General features: G+C 37.8%; 1 protein-coding gene across 3 annotated transcripts in view; it reads right to left on the bottom strand.

The window, feature by feature from the left end:
* TET2 (tet methylcytosine dioxygenase 2) overlaps window positions 1-25,087 on the bottom strand; it is a 135,819-nt gene that overhangs the window by 31,484 nt on the left and 79,248 nt on the right. For all 3 annotated transcript variants that reach the window (XM_007190980.2, XM_007190981.2, XM_057546944.1), the window contains exons 3-6: window positions 4,962-8,419; window positions 3,165-3,255; window positions 1,665-1,758; window positions 813-1,021 (exon numbers count right to left, since the gene is read on the bottom strand). In XM_007190980.2, coding sequence (XP_007191042.2) covers window positions 813-1,021; window positions 1,665-1,758; window positions 3,165-3,255; window positions 4,962-8,373 — 3,806 coding nt within the window. In that variant the 5' untranslated portion in view covers window positions 8,374-8,419. The remainder of the gene's footprint in view (window positions 1-812; window positions 1,022-1,664; window positions 1,759-3,164; window positions 3,256-4,961; window positions 8,420-25,087) is intronic.

The raw sequence follows: 25,087 nt of genomic DNA, 5'->3' as shown, positions 1-25,087 counted from the left end.
TTCCTGTATTCTTTTAATGATATACAAGAATAGCATAGCAGAAGGAAAATAAAAAATTAAGCTTTCTCCAAGTGAAGATGTAAACTTCCTGCAAGTAGATAAGGTTAAAAAACAAAAAACACAAACAAGACCATACCAGCACTTGGATGCATTAAATATATTTAACTGCATACCTTGCTCTCCTATTCCAAATTTTTATATTCCTTGAAAATAATGCCCATCCATAGCCACTAATTTCTTGATTATTTAGTAGCAGTAAAAGTGGAAGTGATTTCGATTATTATTATGGAAATAATGGACTAGATTGCCATGAAGTCAAAATCAGTTTGTTTCTACAGAACTTCTATAGATAAGCCTTGTATTTTTATGTTTGCTACATATAAAGTCCTTGACCTGGGAGTCCTAAAGTTTCTCACCTAACTGTGTCAGATACTGCGACACAGAAGTGGTGTCAATACTTACTAACGTGGTGACTAGGCACACAAAACAGTCGTCACTTGCGTAAGCGGACACATAAATATTTTCAGGTTTATGGTATGGTTGAGTTTGTGGGTACAGACACTCAGATTTCCAGCAAGCTGCTTCTAACTCATAGCTACACTGTCTGAAGGTACAAAATATTAGTAAATGAAATTGCTTCGAAGTATCCATGTTAGCATTGGCAAATGCAAGTTCCTACTGCATGGCTGTGAAGCAGGCATTTTGATCCCTGTTTTGTAAATGTGAAAACGCAGGTTCAACTCTCTGCCCTCAAACCGACAATTAAGCTCTCCTAGCAGTGGAAAGAGAGGAGAGGCCTGGGATGCACTTACTCTTCATTCAGGGCACACCGACGATTGGTGAGCGTGCCGTATTTCCTCAGTGTCTCGGTGAGCTCGGAGTACAGTTTGTCAGCCAGAGAGAGTGGGATTCCTTCCCACACCAGGATGAGAATCACAATCACCGCAGCCTCGCAGGTGTGGCCAGCTCGCTCCCGCACCAAGCACAGTAGCTTCTCCTCGCTGCAGCTTCTGCGAACCACCTGTTCGGGTCACCATTCCACCCCAACACCCACCACCCCAACCAAAACAAAACAAGGGTCACTTGCAGCAGATGAGAGCATTGATTGACATCTGTATATTTTCTCAAGTCTGGGTCACAATTTGGGCGACATTTACCAGCACCTGCAACTTGCCTTTTGCTGCCCATTATAACGTCGGGGCTTACCCTGGGGTCAGAACTGGGAGAGATGCAAAAGCACTCGGGGTGTAGCAGACTCGACCCAGTACAGTGGGGACAATGCTCCCTGCACTAAGGCCAGAGCTAGATGGAAGACAATCAAGACCTCAAAGTTCAAGGTCTTCAAAAATGACAAGATAAAGATTAACTGCAGGTACTTAAAGGATTAAGGACCTCTTCCTCACATGCCGGGAAGAATTACGCTTCTAGCAGGCACTTGAACAGACCTCTTCCTCACTATTAAATTCTTTCAATTAAATACAGTTTGTACATGATTTTATCCTAATCTGCCTTTTTCTTAGGAGATGACACGTGATAAATATAAGCAATATTCCTTTCAACTGGCATAAATGATTCTCTGATCTGATAACCCAATTCCCAGGGTTAGATGAATGAATCAAAATGCCCAAGACTGAAGACCAAAGGCCTTGTCAAGTCACACTTACCCATTTGGCAATAGGACATCCCTGAGAACTTTTGCCTTCTTTACCAGTATAGATGACTCTTTCAATCCTAATAGCTTTACCCTTCTGTCCAAACCTTAAAGAAATCCACAGAAACACACACACACATAAAATTAGCAAATGAATCTAAGAGGCAATCAAAATATTGAACATTTGAGCATAATTTTACTCTATGGCCACATCCTGAGAAATGAATAGTTTATTTTTGAAAAACAGAACTAAGCCAAGCAAACTGGATAATAGACTTTAAGCCTTGTATTTCTTCAGTATCAAAATATACTGATAATTGTAATGAACTATTTTGAAATTATATGATGGGTAAAAATAATGGGAAAGCTTATTTTTATACATAATTTCACCAAGCACAAAACTTTTTAAAGTTTGTTAAATTCAGTCTTCTAAGATACGTACTATTTGTCCTTTACTAAATTTAGTTATTTTAAAACTTGGGGAATCATAAGATTTTAGTTAGAACTGTTTCTCTAAGAATCTCTCATTTTTTAAAAGGCTGGCAAATAACTAGTATCCAGCAATTTTGAAAATATAGGATAATTCTAGAAATAGATTATATTTTCCCTTATGACCAAAGCACTACTTACTCCTTGCTAATAAAAGAGGGCACTTAGGGAAATTCACTATTTCTGCCAGGCTACTAGACGATTATTTAGTGAATTTCTATGTGCTAATTTAGAAATGAATAATTTGAATTTGGGGCAACAATGATATAGAATATGTCCTTGCTGCCCAGAATGTCTCCTAATGTATTTTAATGATAAAAACTCCTATCTCTTAAAGAAAAGGCACCCTAGCGTAATAACAGCTCAGAGCTGTGGATACCTATATGAAAGTCTCTCTCTGCACTGGTTATCTTGCTCATAACAGTCTTCAAGTCTGCAAGATGACATGCAGGAGTAACTGTGTAGATTCAGGTAAGTACTTGCATACCTATGACTGACAGTTAAAAAAAAATGCAGCTATAAATAGAATCTGTCTCTGTTTTTATTCAGTATATCACTCTTGCCCTCTGCTCATACTAACGGACAACTTCCTTGGAGATAACTACTCATTTACAACTCCAGGTGAATTTAACTCAATGGTTCCTTTCTTATACCACCTTTCCCCCCTTTTCCTTTTTTATCATCAAGTGGGAAAACCAGAGTGGGCGCTCTCTTTGCAGCCTGTGCCAGCACCCTTGCGCCTGGCAGGCTGGCTGGCTGGTTGGTTCTTGTTCATGCCTGGGTTTTCCTGGCATCCATCTCAAAGTGGGCAGCCTATGCCAGCTTGCAGACTATTAGTCCTGTTAAATATTGTGACTCTCTGGTGAATAGCACAGTGTGTAGTGCTGGCAACCCTGGAATAGCTAAGCCTACTAATAATTACTCAATTTACAATTGTTGACTGCTTTGTATGTGAAAGCTGGAAAAATTCTGACATATACAAAAGGATAAACGTTAATCTGCCCTGTGCCTTTGCGTTAATTACCTTTCTTCCATGATTTCTCTAATAGCTGCCACATTAGGACCTGCTCCTAGATGGGTATAAAAAGGACCTTCATCTTTTTCAATAATTTGCTCTGTTGAGATAATAGAAGATTATTATTTTAGACCTCAATTATACTAAATATAAAGGCTACATCCACAAAGCTTATCCCCCACCTGTACATTAAAGGTCCTAAATGTGACTTTAAACATTTTTTTCCTTTAAAATGAGTAAACTGATGGACTAATCTATTAGAAAATGTGCCAAATAATTAAGTATATGTCCATTCTGCCTGTTGGATAAAAATATATTAAATTACATTTCAGATATGGGATAAGGAATTATTTTAAATCAAGTAAGTGGAACTAAATAAACAGTGAGGGAATTAGGCTATATTATATGTAATATCAACTACAATCCAATTTTTTAAACTGAAGAAAAAAAAAATTACAGCTTACTAGAAGCCTGCCTGTTATTTGGATGTTAAAAGATTAAAAATAAAATTTCCTGTCCTATCTCACCCCCAGGATTTTGTTCAGTTTATTGTCAAGATACCTTTTTCTCCTCTCGTTTCCCCACCATATTCGATCACTTTGTTTGAAAATAAGAACATTCAATCCAGACCCATATTGTATGTACTACTTTAGAACAACTTATGATGAGAGAAAATATTGAAGAGAGGGTCAGATAAAAGGAAGAGGCTCTTGTAAACTATCAAAGATGAAAAGTGGGGAAAAAAGGTTTGTGTGATAGGAGAAGGGTGTGAAGATGAGTATAACTTACCCAATGTTGTCTATGACATGTGTGGCACATTAGGTCAGTGAGGCAATAATATTACCCACACACAAAGGGGCAGTATGGGTCTTCCCTCCATCCTTCTATAAAATGTGGAGTGTTCCATTTTAAGAGGAATAACATAAAGTGGGTGGACCATTAGCCACATTAGTTGAACGCTGGTTTTTACAAATGTCTTCTACTGTATCCAAGCTGAGTAGCTATAATTAAGATCTTCATCTATATATATATATATATATATATATATGTATTTATATATATATATACATATATATCTGCATCAATCAGCAAAAAATTTCCCTATTCCAACAGACCTATCATGCATCTTGAATTTTAACAAAAAGATGCTTGTTTAAAAAAAGAAAGGGAAATACCATATTTTCTATCAAAAAGATGAAACTTTTAAAGAGAAAATATCAAATATAAATCACACAATGTTTCAAATGTATACACGGAGAAAGGGCAACTTTATGAATATTCAGAACTTTGGCATTAAAATTTCCCCTAAGTCACCAAGACAGAAGATGATAATGTCCCGTTATCTATTATAAAAGTTAATCTTGTAAAACTACTAATACATTCAATCTTGAATTAAAAAATATTAAAAGCTCCTACATTAGTTTGCACATGGCAGTTATTTTCTCATTTTAACAAGGTGTTTTTACTGCCTGGCTATCTCTCCAGGAGATGATATACAAAGAGTTAACTAGATTGATTCGGCTAAAACAGATACCTTTATATTTTAAACGGTTTGAAGGGAGGGACAAATGAGCATGCACAATTTTTTAATTTTTTTGAAAAACTGAATGTAAGTGAAGTTCTCTCTTGCACAGCACAAGCATCTGTAATTTAAAGACAAGAAATGTAAGCTTCAGGTTTTTATGAGCCTTCACAAATTGCTGCCAGACTCAAAATTTTTAAAAAGAAAGAAAAATCCCATATCTGAAGATAAATTTGCTAATTCTGGATAAACACCATGTGTCTCAGTACATTTCTGGCACTTACCTACACATCTGCATGATGGGAAATCATACTGAGTCTTGACAGGTGTATCCAATAAATTTTTTATAGGAGTATCTAGTAATTTGGAAGGTGACTCTAAAAAATTATTGAGAACAGAACCAGCTGTTCTTTTGGTTGGTGTCTTTTCTGAGGAAGGCATTGCTTGCTGCTCTAAAGCTGGGGTGTGGCTATCAAGTTCTGCAGCAGTGGTTTGTCTAGTTAAAACTGTGACTGGCCCTGACATTTCTACTTTTACTTGCTTCTGTGATTTTAGAGCAAGAGCCTTATGGTCAAATAATGATTTGACCTGAAATTGCTTCAGATGCTGCTCCATGGTCTCAAGGATGCTCCGCTGCTGCATGTTATCACAGCTCGGAGGTGGAATCTCTTGCTTGGGTATCTTTTTCCACATTGTGTTTTCTGGCTGTGCTGACATGAGGCGCATACAGGCGTGGGGCTTGGATCCAGGTTCGACCTTAATTGGCCTTTGCATCTGACTATGGCAAGACTCGGCTTGGAGTTGTTGTGTTTGCTGCTGTTCTTGCTTCTGCAAAAGGTGCCACCTTAGAGCAGCATGCTTTTGGATGTCCTTCTGGGGCAGGGTCTGAATGTGACTTCCTGCCTGACTGGGCAAAGGGAACGCATTTGCTTGGTTTTGCATCAGGTACCTTTGCTGAGCGAGCTGTGCAGCTTGTTGACTAGACATATCTTGGTTTCTATTTTTATATCCCTGTAGAACTGAAGCTTGTTGAGACTTCTGTTCTTGTTCTTGAAAGCACCTGTGAAGAACATCTTGCTTTGGGGTCACATTATTTGGAAAATATTGCATGTGATGCAAGTTTGGGATCTTGTTTCCCGCAAAGAGTTCAGAATTTACAGTCTGTTCTTTATTTTCTGCAACTACGTGTATATTGTTTGAACAAGAAATCTGCACTTTGCTTGCATTTGACTTCAAGATCTGACCATAGGGGGAATTTACACTATTCATATTCTGTACTTGCTCCAGTCCCACTTGGGGATTATGAGTCTGGAACTCACTTGATTTTGAATGTTGATCTTCACCACGAAAGCATTCTTCTACTTTAATCTGGCTAAAGAATGATCCTTCTCTTTGCTGATCACTGTTGCCTTGGGGATGAGAAAAGGTCTGAGGCATTTGTTCTTTATTCTTCATCTGTAATTTTTGCTGCTGTTGCTGGTTTTGAGAGAGATGTGGAGTCTGGGATGGTTGTGTTTGTGCTGCCTGCTTATGAGGCTTATGTTGCGAAAGGTGTGAGTTTGAGAATGGGTCAGTCTCGGAAGCCTGTTGATTCAAGTGCCGTTTTAATGTTGGGGGCATGAGTTTCTCAGTTTGGGGATCTGGTCTTTGCTGGAAGTGACACCTCAGGGCACAGACTGACTGTCTGTGAGCTTCGGGTGAAGGGTCTGTCTTGGAGAAGTGCACCTGGAGTGAGGGTTTTTGGAACTGGAGATGCTGGTCCACTGTACCTTGAGACTGCCCTTGATTCATCTCAGCTTGGTACCTTGGTGGCCTCTGCTCCGGCTGCATTATTTTCTGGGTGTAAGCTTGCCCTGGGAGCCCCCCAGGCACGTTGGAATTTCCAGTGTATTGTTTGGAGGTCATTTGATGGGAGGGGTTGGACTGATGATACTGAAGAATTGACCGCAGGGTTGCCTCATTACATTTTAGATGGGATTCTGCCTGACGATAGTGAGGGGCCTTCAATTCAATCCATCCTGGTTTCAGATAGGGCTGTGTTGGGAGCACAGGGTCTCGTGTTTGTTCCTTGTCTTGACTCTTGAAGAGCTCTTGCTCTTTGTGTCCCATCAACTGCTGGCAGTGATCCTGTGCATCTCCACTGCTACCAAGAATTGGTGGGTTATGTTTGAGATGTTCTGAGAGTTGTCTTGTTTTCTCAGAACACAATGGAACCGTCATTGTCCCTGGAGTCCGTATGCCATTCTTGTTAACACAATAATTCTGAGGCCTTTCTGGAAGCATCGGAGAGGGGTTGGATACTTGTGTAGAGGGAGTAGGACTCTGGGATGGCGGTGCCTCGTGTTGACCCTCTATTTTCACTTCCCTTAAAAGAGCTGTGTTACTTTGGTTGGGGTAGTGATGGTGTTCTTCCAAAACTCCATCATTCAGAGTGCTTTTTCCTTCAGAAGGAAGCTGAGGAACCTGCGGAAGAGGAGGAGGGGGAGAAACAAGCAATTGTGATGGTGGTGGTGTGGTAGTGGCAGAAAAGGAATCCTTAGTGAACACTGAGCTTTGCTTGAAGTAAGCACCATTCATTTCATTTTGCTTTAAATACCGTTCAGAGCTGCCACCAGGAGCCTGCAAATTGCTGCTGGAACCTGAACAGAATTCTTCACCAGATACTAGCTTTGTGGTTCCTTGGATGTTACTGTTTTCTGCCGGAGATGGGCGTATCTCAAAAACTGACTTTCGTTGTTCTGGTTTCTGAAAGGGACAGGTCCCTAGCATTGCAGCTGGTTTACTGGCACTATCGGCATCACAGGCCTCGGTCACCACTGCAGCTGGCTCTGGAGGCAGCTCAGAGTTCGAGGTCTGTGGGAAATTGATCTGCCCTGAGGTATGCGATGGGTGAGTGATCTCACAGGACAACTCATTAGTAGCCTGACTGTTAATGGCATGTATGTGAGATGTGGTTTTCTGCACCGCGATGGAAACACAATCTGGATAATATTGAGACAGTGTTTTTTCCAGGAGTTCACCACGTGTGTTTTCCATGGAAGAGGCAGAAACTGTAGCACCATTAGGCATTAGCACTGCCTTATTTTTAAGAAGTAATACAATGTTCTTGTCGTGGTACTTAGCATTTTTCCCCTCCTGTTGGTTCAGAATCTGAAGCTCTGGATTTTCAGATCCACTGCAGTTATGTGATGAAAAACCAGTGAAATCTTTAACTTCATTTTCTTGGGCTTCAGAGCTAACAGATTCTCTCTTATCACTCACATCGGAGACATTTGGTTGACTGCTGCCTTTGCCTGGATTTCTTTCTTGGCTTTCCCCGAAGTTCTTTCTTTCTCCATTGGCCTTTTGGTCTTGTTTCAGTTTCTTGTTCTGATGGAGCCCAGAGAGAGAAGGTTCACTGACTGTGCGTTTTATCCCTCCGTTTTGCAAACATCTGGAATACCCTCTACTTTCTTGTATAAAGTCCGGACTCACGCGACTATTCTGGCTTCCTTTCATGTGGGGTATTCCATAATAACTCTTGAAAGACTGCCACTTGGTGTCTCCATTTACTTCTGGATAAGGTCTCTTCATTAATGGGCTTCCATTCTGGAGCTTTATAGCCAGAGGTTCTGTCTGGCAAATGGGAGAAGAAGACGGTATCAGGAATGGACTCAGTCTGTTGCCCTCAACATGGTTCGTTCTATCCTGTTCCATCAGGCTTGCTTCGGGGCCATCCACAAGGCTGCCCTCTGAATGAATTCTAAAGTGTATGGAAACAAAAATTAAAGTACATTAATATATATCTAACACTAACAGTACACCTTAGAGAAGAATAGTGGCATTAATAATACTGGAATTCCTAGACATAGTAAACTGTGATACTCTTTTTCATGTCTCGGAGTGACAACCAAGAGCTACTCAGGAAATGATTATTCTTGTCTTACCAGCAACTCTGAAATATTTATGGTCACAGTAAACAAAGATCAAAATCACCAGCTAATGTGGGAAGTTCATACTGTATTAGTAAATAGTATCAACTTCCTTCCCAAATAATTTTTTTTGTCAAAATGCTAAAAATAGAGAAAGACGACCTCCTTTCTTTCTTCTCTAGCACCTTCAATATCCAATCATTTGCTAAGTTCTATCAATTCCATTTCCTATGTATTCCTTGAATTATCTTCACTGCCACTTGGTAGCCAGATCTACATTATCTTGCTTCATTATCTACTGTAATAGCTTTTTAAAGATTTCTCCCGAGCCCAGCCTGTCCTCTCCCCAGTCCTTCAAGGATCCTTCAAACTGTTTTCAAAGGGAATGTTCTAAAAGGCAAATCTGATGTCATACCCTTCTTAACACACTTTATTGACTCCATATTGCCTGCATTAGTAGTTCTCAAACTCTACCCAAATACACCTGGAAGATAAGGCACAGTCTCTGCAGTGTTGACATTCCAAGGGAGGGGGGAGGGGTGCAAATGTAGTTTATAAAATGCCTTTTCTAAGTGATTCTATATTTTCCTCTACAATATCTGGCTGCCTACTTCTTTTGAGAATTCCTGCCTAATATAAATGGTTTTTCATACGCAGGTGTCTATTTTTCTGTCCTCCTACTTCCTCCCACAGATTATACTCCAACTATAACAACAGCTTATAAACACCCAAACATTGTAAGCTGTTTCAGACCTCCATGCTGTTGTATTATCTGCCTAGAAGGCCTTCTTAGTCCTCTTACTGTGCCCTGTGACTCCTGTGTCTGGCTACAACTGTCTCAGATCACCTCCCCTAGAATTTTTTCCTTGATTTTCCAAAAGAATTACTCACTCCCAGTTTTATCCTGTTTTTTGATCTTGTATATGGTCTACTGCTGAGCATATCACATTCAACTGTATTTTGTTTACTCTCTCTTACTGGACTGTGAATTCCTTAAAAATATCCTACTCTGGGACTTCCCTGGTGGCGCAGTGGTTGAGAATCTGCCTGCCAATGCAGGGGACACGGGTTCGAGCCCTGGTCTGGGAAGATCCCACATGCCGCGGAGCAACTAGGCCTGTCAGCCACAGCTACTGAGCCTGCACTCTAGAGCCTGTGCTCCGCAACAAGAGAGGCCGCGACAGTGAGAGGCCCGCGCACCGCGATGAAGAGTGGCCCCCGCTTGCCACAACTGGAGAAAGCCCTCGCACAGAAACGAAGACTCAACACAGCCAAAAATAAATAAATAAATAAAATAAATAAAAAATAAAAATAAAGGAATTCCTTTTAAAAAAAAAATAAAAAAAAAGTAAAATATCCTACTCTGTTTATTTTTGTGCTTAGACTGAGTATCCAATCAGTTTCACCAGATTGATATAAATTTGCTCATCTTGTGATCATTTCTTTATTCAGTCATTCATTCAAACATTTTTGAGATCAATACTGATGGAGATTTCAAAGTCCAAATGATAGGGAAAGCAGGAAGAAATGGGCACTAAAAAAGCAAAAATAATCCATTATATAAAGTGAATGCTGCCCCATTCATTATAGAGTCATGCTTTATTTTCCCAAAGTTTTTCTCATTAAATTTATTTTAAGGCTATAAGTAGAAAAAAAAAATCAAGACTATTTTCCCGGGCTTCCCTGGTGGCGCAGTGGTTGAGAATCTGCCTGCCAATGCAGGGGACACGTGTTCGAGCCCTGGTCTGGGAAGATCCCACATGCCGCGGAGCAACTAAGCCCATGCACCACAACTATTGAGCCTGTGCTCTAGAGCCCGTGAGCCACAACTACTGAGCCCGTGTGCCACAACTACTGAAGCCCACGCACCTAGAGCCTGTGCTCCACAACAAGAGAATCCACTGCTATGAGAAGCCCACCCACCGCAATGAAGAGTAGCCCCCGCTCGCCGCAACTCGAGAAAGCCCGTGCGCAGCAGCGAAGACCCAATATGGCCAAAAAAAAAAAAAAAAAAAAAAAAAGACTATTTTCCCTTTGGGCTATAAAAAAGCTCTATTAAAATAGCCATTGCTTACTAACCAAGACAAATGAAACAGAGGAAGAAACAAACACTGGGAAGCAACACTAAAGTTATCATTTGCAGAGAATAAGATTGTATACTGGCCAACTAAGAGAATCAACTGAAAAACTGTTACAGATGACAGTAAAGTAGCTAGAATAAAAATCAACAGCCAGTCAGAAGCTATGGTGGAATAAAAAACTGTAATAGAAAAAATATTTTAAAAATACTAAGAATAAACTTAAAAAGAAATGTGAAAGACCTATCTGAATAAAACGTTAAAACAATACTGAGGGATACACAAACACGAAAACAAAACAAGTAGAAAGATATAATATGTTCTTGTATAGTTGTCAAATTAATCTATTCATTTAATGTACTTTCATAAAAATACTAGAAGAATGGGTTGAGGAATTAAGAAGCTGACGCTAAAGTTCATGTGGAAAAATAAACAAACTGGATAACCAGGAATAATCTGAAAGAGAATCATAATGGGGCTTGGGCAGGGCGGGAGCCAAATGGAAAGATATTAAAAAGCAACAAAAGCTCTACTGTACTTAAAACAGCTTGTACTTGTACATAAATAGATAATAGAGTGTTTATAAGACCAATGGAATAGAATAGAATGTCCAGAAATAGATTCAAACACACATAGAAATATAGTATGAGGTAATGATGGCATTTCAAATAAATATATTAGAACAATGGAATAGTCTTCTGAAAAAATGATACAGTTGGATCGGTCCCTTACATCTTATACCAAAATGTATTCTAGATGGATTTAAATTCTGAATATGGAAAACAAAACCCTAAAAAAATTAAAAACAGCCTGAGAAAACTTAAAAAAAACAATCTAATGACTGGACAAGTTCTTTGTGACACAAAATCTAGAAGCCATAAGAGATGAGGAAGTTCAATAAAATTTGTGCATGTAAAAATAAACCCATAGCAAAGTTAAAAGTTACATAATACTTAATATATAGGACTCATACAAATTGACAGGGAAAAGACCAACCATCAAACAGGAAAAATGAGCCAAGGACATGGACAGTTCACAGAAAATGAAATGCAAGTGGCTGTTAAATATTTTTTAAATGTCCATCATAACTTATAAAAAGAAATGCAAATTAAGACTGCAACAAGATACAGTTTTTTTTTTCAAATTGGCAACGAACAAAAACTTTAATAATACACTACATTGGCAAGCATATGGGGGAAACAGACATGCTGTCGCATGGTTCTCAGGAGCCAAAACTAATACAAATACCATACAGGAGGGTTTAGCAATATCTACAGAATTTCGTAGAAACTTCCTTTGATCCTTCAGTTTTAAACGCTCATCTAACAAATATGCACATATTTGTTAAGCCATGTATGCACAGTGTTTTGCACTAGCAAAGTTTGGAAACAACCTATATTTTCAGATGAAGTATTTCCAAGTAATTAAATGAAATAAAGAAAGCTGCAGAACAGTATGTTTAAGAATGCCACAACCTGTACCTTTACAAAAATAAAAATAAAATCAGCTCTGGGAGAATATACAACAAACTGGTTATAATACTTTGCCTCCAGGAAAAGGAATGGAGAGGCTGGAGAATAGCACTGAGAGGGAGATTGTTTTTAACTGTGTCATTTTGGAACTTTTAGGCATGTATATTAATAAATAAAACTTAAATCAAAAGGTCACGGGCTTCCCTGGTGGCGCAGTGGTTGAGAGTCTGCCTGCTAATGCAGGGGACACGGGTTCGAGCCCTGGTCTGGGAAGATCCCACATGCCACGGAGCAGCTGGGTCCGTGAGCCACAACTACTGAGCCTGCGCGTCTGGAGTCTGTGCCCCGCAACGGGAGGGGCCGCGATAGTGAAAGGCCCGCGCACCGCGATGAAGAGTGGCCCCCACTTGCCGCAACTAGAGAAAGCCCTCGCACGAACCGAAGACCCAACACAGCCAAAAAAAAAAAAAAAAAAAAAAAAAAAAATCTATGGGATTTATAGTTAAAAAAAAAAAAGAGTTCATTGTTTCATGAAGCTTCATGTTTAAAAAAAAAAAAAGTCACAATTCCTAATGACAAATAAAAATAACAGAACAAAGTGATATCTTTATTTCTGCTAGACCTACCTCCTCTCAAATGTTAAGAGATGGGCTAGATGTGCACAGTCACTAGTCACAAATGGCCAGTGAGCCTTTGAAACGTGCTTAGCCCAAACTGAGATGTTCTGTAAGTATATATACATACTGGATTTCAAAGACCTTAGTGTGGACCAAAAAACATAAAATAACTCAATTTTTTAAAATGTTTATTACATGCTGAAACAATGTTATATTGGACATAATAAGTAAAAAATATATCATTAAATTTCATGTGTATCTTTTTACTTGTTTTAATGTCAGTACTGGAAAATTTTAAATGCGGTATGTGGCTTATGTTGTATTTCTATTGGGTAGCTCTGAGCTAAACTAATAGTCTTAATTATCAATAACCTTTCATAAAAAAAACCTTTGGTTTCCAGAATCATGAAAATTGATTTGTAGTCTTTGATGTAAGGAGCTTCTCCAAAATCAGGGGCATTACCACTTTTCAAAAATTAAGAAGCATAGGAGAGTGGCCAAGATGGTGAAATAGAAGGACCCTAACATCACCTCCTCTTAAGAGCACACCAAAATCACAACAATCTGCAGAAAAACCATCCTTGAAAAAGACTGAAACCTACCAGAAAAGATCCTCTGCAGCTAAAGACATAAAGACGGAGCCACAAAGAGACTGGTAGAAGAGGCGAACTTCCAATGTAATCAAATCCCATACCCCCCCCAAGGTGAATGACCCACAAACTGGAGAATAATTATATTACAGAGGTTCTCCCACAGGAGTGAGTTCTGAGCCCCTCAGCCTGGGGGTCCAGCACAGGGAAGAGGAGCCCCCCAGAGCATTTGGTTTTGAAGGCCAGCAGGGCTTGACTGCAGGAGCTCCCCAGGATTGGGGGAAATAGAGGCTTCACTCTTAAAGGGTGCACACAAAATCTCATGTGCACCGGGACCCAGGGTAAAAGCAGCAATTTGATAGGAGCCTGGGACAGACCTATCTGCTGGTCTTGGAGGAACTCCTGGGGACTGGTGGTGGATAGAGAGGGGGGAATTCATCTGCATGAGCTCTCCCAGAGACTGACATTTTGGCACCAAGACCCTGCCCCACTCAATAGCCTGCAGGCTCCAGTGCTGGGACGCCTCAGGCCAAACAACTAACTGGGTGGGAACACAGCCCCACCCATCAGCAGACAGGCTACCTAAAGACTTCCTTAGCCCACAGCCTAGAGAATGGGGGAAAATATTCGCAAAGGATGCAACAAGGGTTTAATTTCCAAAATGTACAAACAGCTCATATAGCTTAATTAAAAAAAAAAAAAAATCTCAAGCAACCCAATAAAAAAGTGGGCAGAAGACCTAAATAGACATTTCTCCAAAGAGGATATACAAATGGTCAATAGGCACATGAAAAAATGCTCAACATTGCTAATTATTAGAGAAATGCAAATCAAAACTACAATGAAGTTTCACCTCACACAGGTCAGGATGGCCATCATCAAAAAGTCTACAAATAATAAATGCTAGAGGGGGTGTGGAGAAAAGGGAACCCTTCTACACTGTTGGCGGGAATGTAAATTGGTATAGCCACTATGGAGAACAGTATGGAGGGTCCTTAAAAAACTAAAAATAGAACTACCACATGATACAGCAGTCCCACTCCTGGGCACATATCCAGAGAAAACTCTAATTCAAAAAGATACGTGCACCCCAATGTTAACAGCAGCACTATTTACAATAGCCAAGACATGGAAGCAACCTAAATGTCCATCGACAGATGAATGGATAAAGAAGATGTGGTACATATATACAATGGAATACTACTCGGGCATTAAAAAAGAATGAAATAATGTCAGCAACATGGATGGGACCTAGAGATTATCATATACTAAGTGAAGTAAGTCAGACAGAGAAAGACAAATATCATATGGTGTTACTTATAAGTGGAATCTTAAAAAATGATACAAATGAACTTATTTACAAAACAGAAATAGGCTCACAAACTTATGGCTACCAAAGGGAATAGCAGGGGGGTGGGGGTGGAAGGGTGGGGTAGGGGAGATTGGGATGTACACACTACTATATATAAAATAGGTAAACAAGGACCTAACATATAGTACGAGGAACTAGACTCACTGTCCTAGAATAACCTATGGTGGAAAAGCATCTGAAAAAGAATATATATATATGTATGTATGTGTATAACTTAATCACTTTGCTGTACATTTGACACTAACACAACACTGTAAAATAACTATACTTCAATTTAAAAAACTAAGTAAGAAGCATAGACATAAGCTTAGATAATTCTTCATAGACTAGGTCAATTAGCTTTCTGAACACTACAGCAAAAAATGCTTCCCTTTGGCAACTGTAAAATTGATTTACACATACACCAAACAAAATGTATTTACTTGTACATTATGTTGTTATATATTATATAAAACTTGTAGTCTCTGTATACAATATATATTGTCCTACTTAATTTTTTAGATAAAAATATTTATATATAAAGTATTTAACATATTACTCTCTATTATGATCCATACCACATAATTTGGACATTCTTCAAAGTGTCAAGGGCAGAATTACAATGGATGGAGTTTGCAAATCTTTTATGAGCATAATAATAGCTTCTAAGAAGAATGAAGGTGACTTAAATGAAATTTTTTTCAATATGGAGTTTTAAACACAATAGCCATTTTTAAACACTAATTTAATTCTATTATTAGAACTATTCTGTCCATGACAGCAATTCCTTTACTGAATACAACCATCAGATGTAAAAAGTTAAATGGTTAACTTTTTCAGGGAGGACAGGAAAATTGTATATTATATTTCCATTTTTGGATGAGGATAACTTGTTATTTGAGGATTATTTGTTATTGGTCTATGAATCTAATTCAGAATATTTAAACCAATAAAGTGCCATTTTAGAGGGAGAAAAAAGAAATATTTTCTTTGACTTCAGTATGGCCAAACCACACTTTTTGTGTATACGCCCCAGAATATTACACAATCCAGTAACCTTCTTGCAACAGCACTCTTATAATCACCTAGTGCTTTTATACTGATATTGGAAGCATTATGTATTTTTAATGAAAAAAGAAAGAAATGAGACCTGTTCATTTTGATCACTGTAGAAATATTGAAAAAGCTTTCATGCTATAAGTTTTACAGTGTCTATAAATAGACAAAGTTTTTTCAAGCTTACAAAAGTCAATAATTTATATATAAGACAAAAAAAATCTTCCAAGATAATTTTTTGTAGATATCTACCTGCTAATCTGTGAAAATAGAGTTAACAGGCTATTTTTACAAATTGAGGGGAATAGGGAAACTTTCTCCATAGTTTAACTACTTTTTTTTTTTTTTTTGAATGAATGTACATTTTTGCTATAGAGATATTTTTGTGTGGCATTCCTTTTGCTCCTCAGAGACTAAGAACAGAAATAGAGTTTTTATTCATTCATATCTGCTCTTTTACATGACTGATATCAGAAATATTTTGAATTCTCATAATTGATTTGAGATTCAAATGAAATATCCTTCATTTTTTCCTACACTAGAGAACATATAATTAATATGATGTATAGTACTAATCAGGATACTATTCCATTGTGAAACTGTTCAATTTTTTTTTATTGGAGTATAATTACTTTAGAATGTTGTGTTAGTTTCTGCTGTACCACAAAGTGATACAGCTATATGTGTACATATATCCCCTCCCTCTTGGACCTCCCTCCCCCCCATCCCACCCATCTAGGTTATCACAGAGCACCAAGCTGAGCTCCCTGTGCTATAGAGCAGATTCCCACTAGCTACTTATTTTACACATGGTAGGGTATGTCAATCCTAATCTCCCAGTTCGTCCTACCCTCCCCTTCCCCACCATGTCCACATGTCAGTTCTCTACATCTGCGTCTCTATTCCTGCCTTGCAAACAGGTTCATCTGTAGCATTTTTCTAGATTCCACATATATGCACTGATGTACGATATTTGTTTTTCTCTTTCTGACTTGCTTCACTCTGCATGACAGGCTCTAGGCCCATCCACATCTCTACAAATGACCCAATTTCCTTCCTTTTTATGGCTGAGTAATATTGCATTGTATATATGTACCATACCTTCTTTATCCATTCACCTGTTGTTGGACATTTAGGTTGTTTCCAACCTGGCTACTGTAAATAGTGCTGCAATGAACATTGTGGTACATGTGTCTTTTTGAATTATGGTTTTCTCAGGGTATATGCCCAGTAGTGGGATTGCTGGGTCATATGGTAATTACATTTTTAGTGTTTTAAGGAACCTCCATACTGTTAACAGTATTCAAATGTTTTTAAAGTAATGCCAGCTCTTGGAGGTTTGTATATGGTAATTTATACCAAATAAAATTGTAATATAGTTAATGCCAAATAAATTTATATCTCTAAAAATCAGGAGAGAGAATTTTCATTTTAGAACAAGACTCAATTTTTACAATAGGGACAATGACTCACCTACAAGGACACTGGCCAATCAAAACTAAGGCACTAATATTTTCTTAAAACTGTTATGAAGTTTCTATGCAAGGGCATAGGCAGAAGAGCCTTTGGTAAACCTGGAAAGGATGCTTGGTTAAGCTTACCCGGTGATGTTTTTCATGGTGTCAACACTTGATGTTATAGCATTTAGTTACAGTTTTAAAGTGAACAGCGAGCTTTTAACATATTCCTTAAGAGATGTTCTTACAGATGATGGCTGATTTCAAGCTATCAACCGCCAGCTCACAAAATTCCTGAAAACTTCACAATCTGCTCTTGCAAACTGTTAAGAGCTGGTTCTAGGTACACTACTGTTAGGGCTACCAAAATATTAACAAATCATATTTCTTTCTTTTCTTCTTTTTTGGAAATAGAATGAAAGTTTCCCAGGAACAAATACATGCCATATTAGTTGGGTAGTCTTCCTTGTTTCCAGAATAGTAGTGGACAAAGCGCTCTTGCCCATAGAATTACTGAACAGCATTTTAAACTTTTGGGAGGCTAAGAAATTTTAAAATTACTTATTCAAAATGAGTGATAAATGTGAAGTTCATGGTTGTAACAATGTACAAAACATTTCAGAGCAAAAGAAAGAATCTAGTTTCACTCTCTCATTTTACAGATGTAAAAACTGAGCAATTTGCTCAAGTTAGGCATCAAAATAATTGCTCCCACAGGGTCTAGACTGGCAGCTCCACAGAAGCTCTTCCTGCCACATAATATTAAGAAAAATGCATAATTCAAGGAGTAGGTTTTATTTTGTTAATAAATTCACATTTTGCCAACATTTTAGTTTTTTTCAGGCTTAGATAAAAAAATAAAGTATTCTTTTTACATATCTGTAGGATTGTAATTATTAGCATGATTAAAGGCATTGTGCATGTATTTCATCAAGGTATTGTTTCTTTGTGTGAATTGGAATAGAACAAAAAAGAAGATGTAAACATTTAGTACATGGAAGTTGCCACAGAGTTACTCTGATTCCTTCCTTGCTACCTTTCTAGATTACCTTTTTAATTGACGCTGGGATGCTGATGATTTTTCTCTAAAATATCCGAGCACAATTTATAAATTTTCCCTAGTAATGTCATTGAGAGAACTGGAGCTCAACTTGCATTAGTTCATTTGTGTATTCAGTCTAGCATCAGTTGAATCCCCACTCAGTGCAAGTGCTTTGGGGTGGAGCAAAGACAAAGAGGCACAGGTTCTGCACTGCCCCGGACTGTGGTTACGGTGACACATTGTGACTGTTCAAGTGCCACAGGAGTACAGGAGAGGGGAAAAGCACTTCCAGCTGTCAGGGTCTGCATGACATCAACCCAGATTTCTCTCATGAAATTTAACTTCATTTTCCTCTTACCATAATAAGAGAGAAATACATGTCCCACTAAGTTTTAAAAGAATGACAATGAGTGTTCGCCAAACATATCTATCGACATCAGTGAGGCAGAAGAACTAGTGTCCTAAGTAGAATGCATATATATCAGTAGTTACCAGGTACAGAGGAGACTATGTAAAAAACTCAAAGCGTTTTTAAAAAAACTAGTAATGTTCAATAAATGACTTATGGAAACTTTTCTGGCTATTGAATCCTTAATTTAGGAAAAGACATGGCATATATTCATCTGCTTTAACTGCTCTGTTATCTTCCCTAATCAAAATGTAATAAGTAACTCATTACTTAAATTGTATACACGCACACATACACGCACTGTTTTTGATTGTGGTAAAGCATGAAGTTTCTTTATAGGTTTACCTAAAAGGCTTAAACTTAAACTTTAAGAATGTGACTTAAACTTTAAGAATGGACTAAATATAACACTCAAATTCTAAAACCAGCTTTGGCATTTTGTCAAAGCCTAAAGAGGCAGTTTTAGAAATTATTTACCTAAACGACAGGTGTTAATTAAATCACAGTTCAAAATGTCATAATTTAGATCTTACTAGTCATATTATTTATGTTTATCCCTTTATTCTAACAGTCTAATATACCCCATGAAGTATGGCCTTCTAAGGAACCAAAAAGAGTAGTTTTGTCTGCTATAAATACCACCAATTTTTTTTTTTCTGGAAATTCTAAAGGTCAAATTATAACCAGGTAATAGAAATGTGCAAGAATATGTTATGGTCACTCTATGATTTCAGCTAATGCTCCTGAATGATTTTTCATAAGCTATTAGGGAGAGGGAGAGAAAGAAATATATTGAGACAGAGCTTGAGAACTTTAAGTAAAAATGCCAAGTATGTCAACCTGCATCCTCAGTGTCAGAGGTACACGTTTATGAAGTCTGTTTATCTCAGTCGAAAATACTAGCCTTTTGACTAGTAGCTAACATTTTGGTTTCCTAAGACCAAAACAGGTTTTAGCCACAGCAGTTTTCCTTTGGTATTTGATTTTGTTCCTTCTCCCGCCTCTCTGACAATAATTTATTATGAATTCAAGTCACATCGGCAGCATCTGTGAAACAATTACTGCATCTAGGACTGACTCTGCAGTCTAATCCATCATAATTATGACAGGCCTCTTTGAAGATGCTATGATGCATGACTTAAAAATAGCACATTAGTGTGCAAGTGGATCAGCATCTCATTTCACCAATACGCATGTAGGGTTATAATTTAGCTCAACACCATTTGACTCTGTTTGAATCACTTGAGAATGGTGGCTGCATCTCTCACCGCATAAGCTGTAGACGATGCTCAGAATTTGTGAAGCGGGCTTTTACTTTTTGGTTTATTGATTTTGTTGGTGGTGTACTAGGAGAAAAAAAAATACACATCATTTAAATCTCATGTCAGCTTTTTCCAAGGAGACAAAAGAGTCAATTTATAGATCTGTATAGCTGCCATAAGGCAATAATTGTTTTATAAAAAATCTTTGACTTCATGTTCTAATACTGAAAGTATATAAAATACTCTGCCATCATCAGATGAGTCCTGTTTACTGATACATGCACACTGTTGGGGATAAATTCTTAAGACTAGTTACTTGCGAGGACTGTATCTACTAAAGTACAGGTGTCTCAACGTCAACCTTAGGAGATTACTATATATGTCTCTATCACCTCCATGACAGACTTTGCCCCTACTGTAATTCTGGTGTTAGGAATTAATTAGTTCCTGACATGGAAAACACTGAGTAAAGATGATATATTTGACTACACTTCCTGCGTAGATGGCACTATTTTCCAAAACTATTATAGATTCTTCCTACCAAAATGGGAGATAATTTGTGTCAACTACACATTTATTTCAAGATATGTGTAGGACAACGGGCCTGTTTTGTCTATGGAATGTCCCTGTGGGTAGTGCTCTAAAATCCTGACAAATTTCAATACTTATCTTCTGCATCTGTCAAATTCCCTCCACTTAGTTTGACTTTCTTTCTTAATATATAATATTAGTATGGTTAAGTCCCACTCTGGAAGTAAGCAAAGTGTTTTTTATAGGGCATAACTTATGAAGTTCAAAATTATTTAATTTAATATTAACATTAGTTTAATATTAGAGCTAAAATTTTTAAGGAAAACAATCTATCCAAAACATATTTTCAACAGCTAACTTTATGTATCCAAACTACATGTTAAGCATGGAACATAATGCATTATGTATGCATTAAATATGGAGACTATAAGGTGAATTAATACTTTTACTGCAAAACTGACTTTTCTATTTCTCATCTTGTAAGAGCTTTCAATTTTATTATTAAGAAATCTCTTAAGATGTACTTATCTTGGAAGAAAAAAAAAAACCAGTGAACACACAAGCCTGTCAAAATCTCAAAGAAAGTTCCTGCATTTCCAGAAGTTCATTAATAAGTAGCTACACACACGACAAGCACTTGCTTTGCTCCTGCTGTGTGTTGCACATGGTTATAGGAGAGACCTTGTCCGGTTTTTCATAATCCTCAGTAGAAACTATATAATTCCAATGCTTGAAGTTTTAAAATTTGTTTCTTATCTTAAAATAACAGTATAGACACAATTTAATAACAAATAGATTATTTAAGGGAGGAAAGTCAGGAGAAATGTCACTGAAGATTAGAGAGGAGGCGTACAGACAGAAGTCTGCATGTAAGATGTGGACAACTGACAGTTTAGAAATAAATCTGCTTGCAGTTTGCAACTCTAGTCAACTAGTTTCCCAGCTGGTAAGATGGGCACGCTCTTTTGTAAGTTTTCAATTATCCACGTATCTGTTAATCCTGGGATTGTTTCTAGAACTGGGCTTATTCCTGGTCTCTAACTCTCACCAAACTAATATGTGCTGAGGGAAAAGATCATCAAACATAATCATAAATATCATTTGTCACAAGCGTTATTTGTTTCTCATAAATTATAAAAGTTATTCACACTTTTCAGTTTCAGTCCACTCATAATTAGAATGGCTAATTGTGAGCTGGTTACTCTTACTAGGACACTAGTGTACTCTTATTAGAATACACTCTATACAATGCTTGACATTTTCAATTAAAAAAATGTATTACAGGGCTTCCCTGGTGGCTCAGTGGTTAAGAATCCACCTGCCAATGCAGAGAACACGGGTTCAAGCCCTGGTTGGGGAAGATCCCACATGCCACGGAGCAACTAAGCCCGTGCGCCACAACTACTGAGATTGTGCTCTAGAGTCCGTGAGCCACAACTACCGAAGCCCGCGTGCCTAGAGCCCGTGCTCCGCAACAAGAGAAGCCACCGCAATGAGAAGCCCACGCACCGCAACAAAGAGTAGTCCCCGCTCGCGGCAACTAGAGAAAGCCTGCGCGCAGCAACGAAGACCCAACGCAGACAAAAATAAATAAATAAAATTTAAAAATAAAATAAAGTAAAATAAAATAGAAAAAAAAATGTATTACAGAAACTGTAGTTGTTTGTGTTTGATCCTGCTGGTATCCTATCTGAGAATCTGTCCAGTGGACAAGCATACCCCAGCACAAAGGGGCTGTAGGGTGGACTCTCTGTAGGCAAAGCTGAAGTGGGTGTGGTGATAAAAGACACAAAGAGAAGACAGACTTCCTGGTCAGGGAGCAGTGCAGCAAGAGCCCCTACAGGCCCCTTTGAAGAACCCATGTGTGCCAAGAGAGAGCCAGTACTTGGATGCCTGCCCCCATAGAGGGCATCCAATGGCTAGTCAATGTCAACCACCAAGGTAGCAACATTCAAAGTCCTGCAGCCTTGTTCAGGTGAATAAGGAACCTTAAGCTTTTTTCATCCTTCCTCCTAGTGGCTGGTGTTTAAAAGAGAGGGGGCAGGGGCAGAGATATTCAGAGTGAGACTCTCCAAGTGTTGGAGCCAGAGGTTAAGACTGTGTTGGGGGAAGAAGAGTACTGAATCAGGCTTCACTGGAGACTTTGAAGATGAATAGGGCTGAGTTTCAAAGACTAGAATAAAACTGTTCTAATTACCAGAAAATGCTGTAAAAAGTACAGAGTCTAGTCAAGAAGACACCATAGGGATAGTAGGGAGGGAAGGACAATATCTTAGTATGTTTGGGTAAATTACAGGGAAAAATGCTTTCATTTTTATACCCTGGAGTATGACTTTTCCAATAAAACTGTCACATAAATCCAACAAAACAATTTCTAGTAATATAAAAGAACTTTATGTAATTTCTGACAGGGTTCATAATCATGCAATGTTTTTATATAATGACAGAGGCAGAGGCATAAAAATAAAATATCGATTCTTTCATTTTTCTTTCATTCAAATGTATTCATTCTTTGATTCAACAAATAGTTATTGAACGTATCCTATGCCTATGTGCTAGGCACTGTTGTAGACAATAGCAGTACACCACTGAGCAAAAGAAACAAACAGCCCTGCCCTCTTGGATCTGATATTCTACTGGGGAGAGAAACAATAATAAGGAATAAACTGTATGGTACAGTAAGAAGATGTTGAGTGCTAAAGGAAAAATAAAGAAATAATAGGGCAGGGGATGGAGGCATCAGGAGTACCAGGGAGGGTCTGCAGTTTGCTGTATTAAATACTACAGTCAGAGCAAGTCTCATTGAGACAGTGAGATCTGAACATAGTCTTGGAGCCAAATTATATAAGAAACATCCAATTCACCAATATGATCTTAACTAATCATTGTGTGAAACTGTATTATTGGATACACTAGCTCGTGTCTTGAGCCCTAAAATCAAGAATGGAAAAAGAAACAAAACTACCAAGATGTAGAAGATAACTATATTAGAGTCACCTAAGTTGTCACAACCCCAGGGGACTTTAAAGTATTATTGTGAAACGAATTAATAACATACCTAACATTTATAGAAAAACTTCATACTAGGGATCTTTGCAACACAGGCATTTTGGCATTTGTGCACTGTGTTGTATTCATGAAATCTGCTCCTTCTCAAAGGTGTTTTGTTCCCTAACAGTGCCTCAGAAGGCATGCCATCTGTGTTTCTGAGAAGTTTTATACAACTTTGAACAGCTCCATCCTCATAGCAATCTAGTCCTAATCTGCTACAGTTACTATGACAACCTAGTCATTTATTTTCTTTCTATTTTGAAACAATCAGTGATTATTTTGGTTCAGTTAACTTGTAGGGGGTTACAAAGTTATACTTGAGGGTAAAATGAATATTCTATGAAAAGATTAATACTGGAGATGCTATTAAACCCATTATCCATCAATGGGCTATCGATTTAAGATACTTCAATAGTCCTAAAGAAAACCGCCAACATTATTTCATAATATAAGTAAAATAATTTTTGTCCATCCAGGAAAAAAAAGTAAAAGAGATTTTCTAGTGGGTAAAGCATTTGGAAAATGAGAAACATCAACTATTTGATGTTATTTTAAAAGATTATATTTTAAAAGATTATATAACCATGTGTTCACCAGAAACATGTTCCCATATGTTAAGAAGGTTACTCTCATCTTCTTTGATCTTCTGTGTTCTGTTAGAAGATCTGATGAACACTTTATATTGCCCAAAATTATAGTGTACATTTTAACTGGTATCAGAATAGAAATAAAAAGACTATAAATGTTTTTCCTCAAAAAGGTTCTTACTTCTGGAAACACAATCTAAGGGATCCAAAAGTAGTATTAAATATATTCTCTATCATTAAGAATTTTTAATTACTAAATTGGCTGGAGAAGACCTACACATACAAGACCAGCTATTCAGATCTAGTCCTGGATATAGATTTTTGAGCAAGTCACAACCTCTGTGTATTACAATTAAAGAAAAAACAAAAACAAAACCAAAAACAACCTCAATTATAATCTGAGGAAAACGAACATGATTATGTCTAAGATCTTTCTGAGTGCTAAAATGATACGATTCTCTAAAATTGGCAGTGATAAATATCTACTGGGGTCTCACTGAAATAAGTCATCACAAAGACTACTCTTGGCCTGGAAAGTATACTTTTCACCTCATTTTACCAATAAGTAAGTAGAAGCTAAGAGCAAAGAAGCCTGGCATAGCTAACACAGGGCAGATGTAGGTATGAAACACAGACCTGTCAACCTCTGAGCCAAAGTGTGGCTAGATGGGGGTGGTAGTCCAGGGCAGAGAAGCAGGTTTAGCATGCTTATGGTTATATAAGCACTCCATATACTGGGAAGAGAAAGTCTGGATTGGCCAATATGAGTACAGTCACTAGGCGAGCAAATTCTTCTACAGGTGATGATGGCTAAGCTTTCTTCATTGAGGTCTAGATAAAAAAATATTCCTTAAACTCTCCAAGTCCAAGAAACACTGGGCACCTTGAATGCAAATATCAATACTTTGGACAACGCACGTAAATCATATTTTGATCACTAGAAATGTGAATTTCTGATTATGAATTGAGAAGTACATAAATTTGTTTAAACATCAA

Source organism: Balaenoptera acutorostrata, chromosome 5 (assembly GCF_949987535.1).
Source record: "Balaenoptera acutorostrata chromosome 5, mBalAcu1.1, whole genome shotgun sequence".
Taxonomy (NCBI): Eukaryota; Metazoa; Chordata; class Mammalia; order Artiodactyla; family Balaenopteridae; genus Balaenoptera; species Balaenoptera acutorostrata.
Note: the sequence above shows the minus strand (reverse complement) of the source record. Positions and strands in the feature narration are given on the sequence as shown.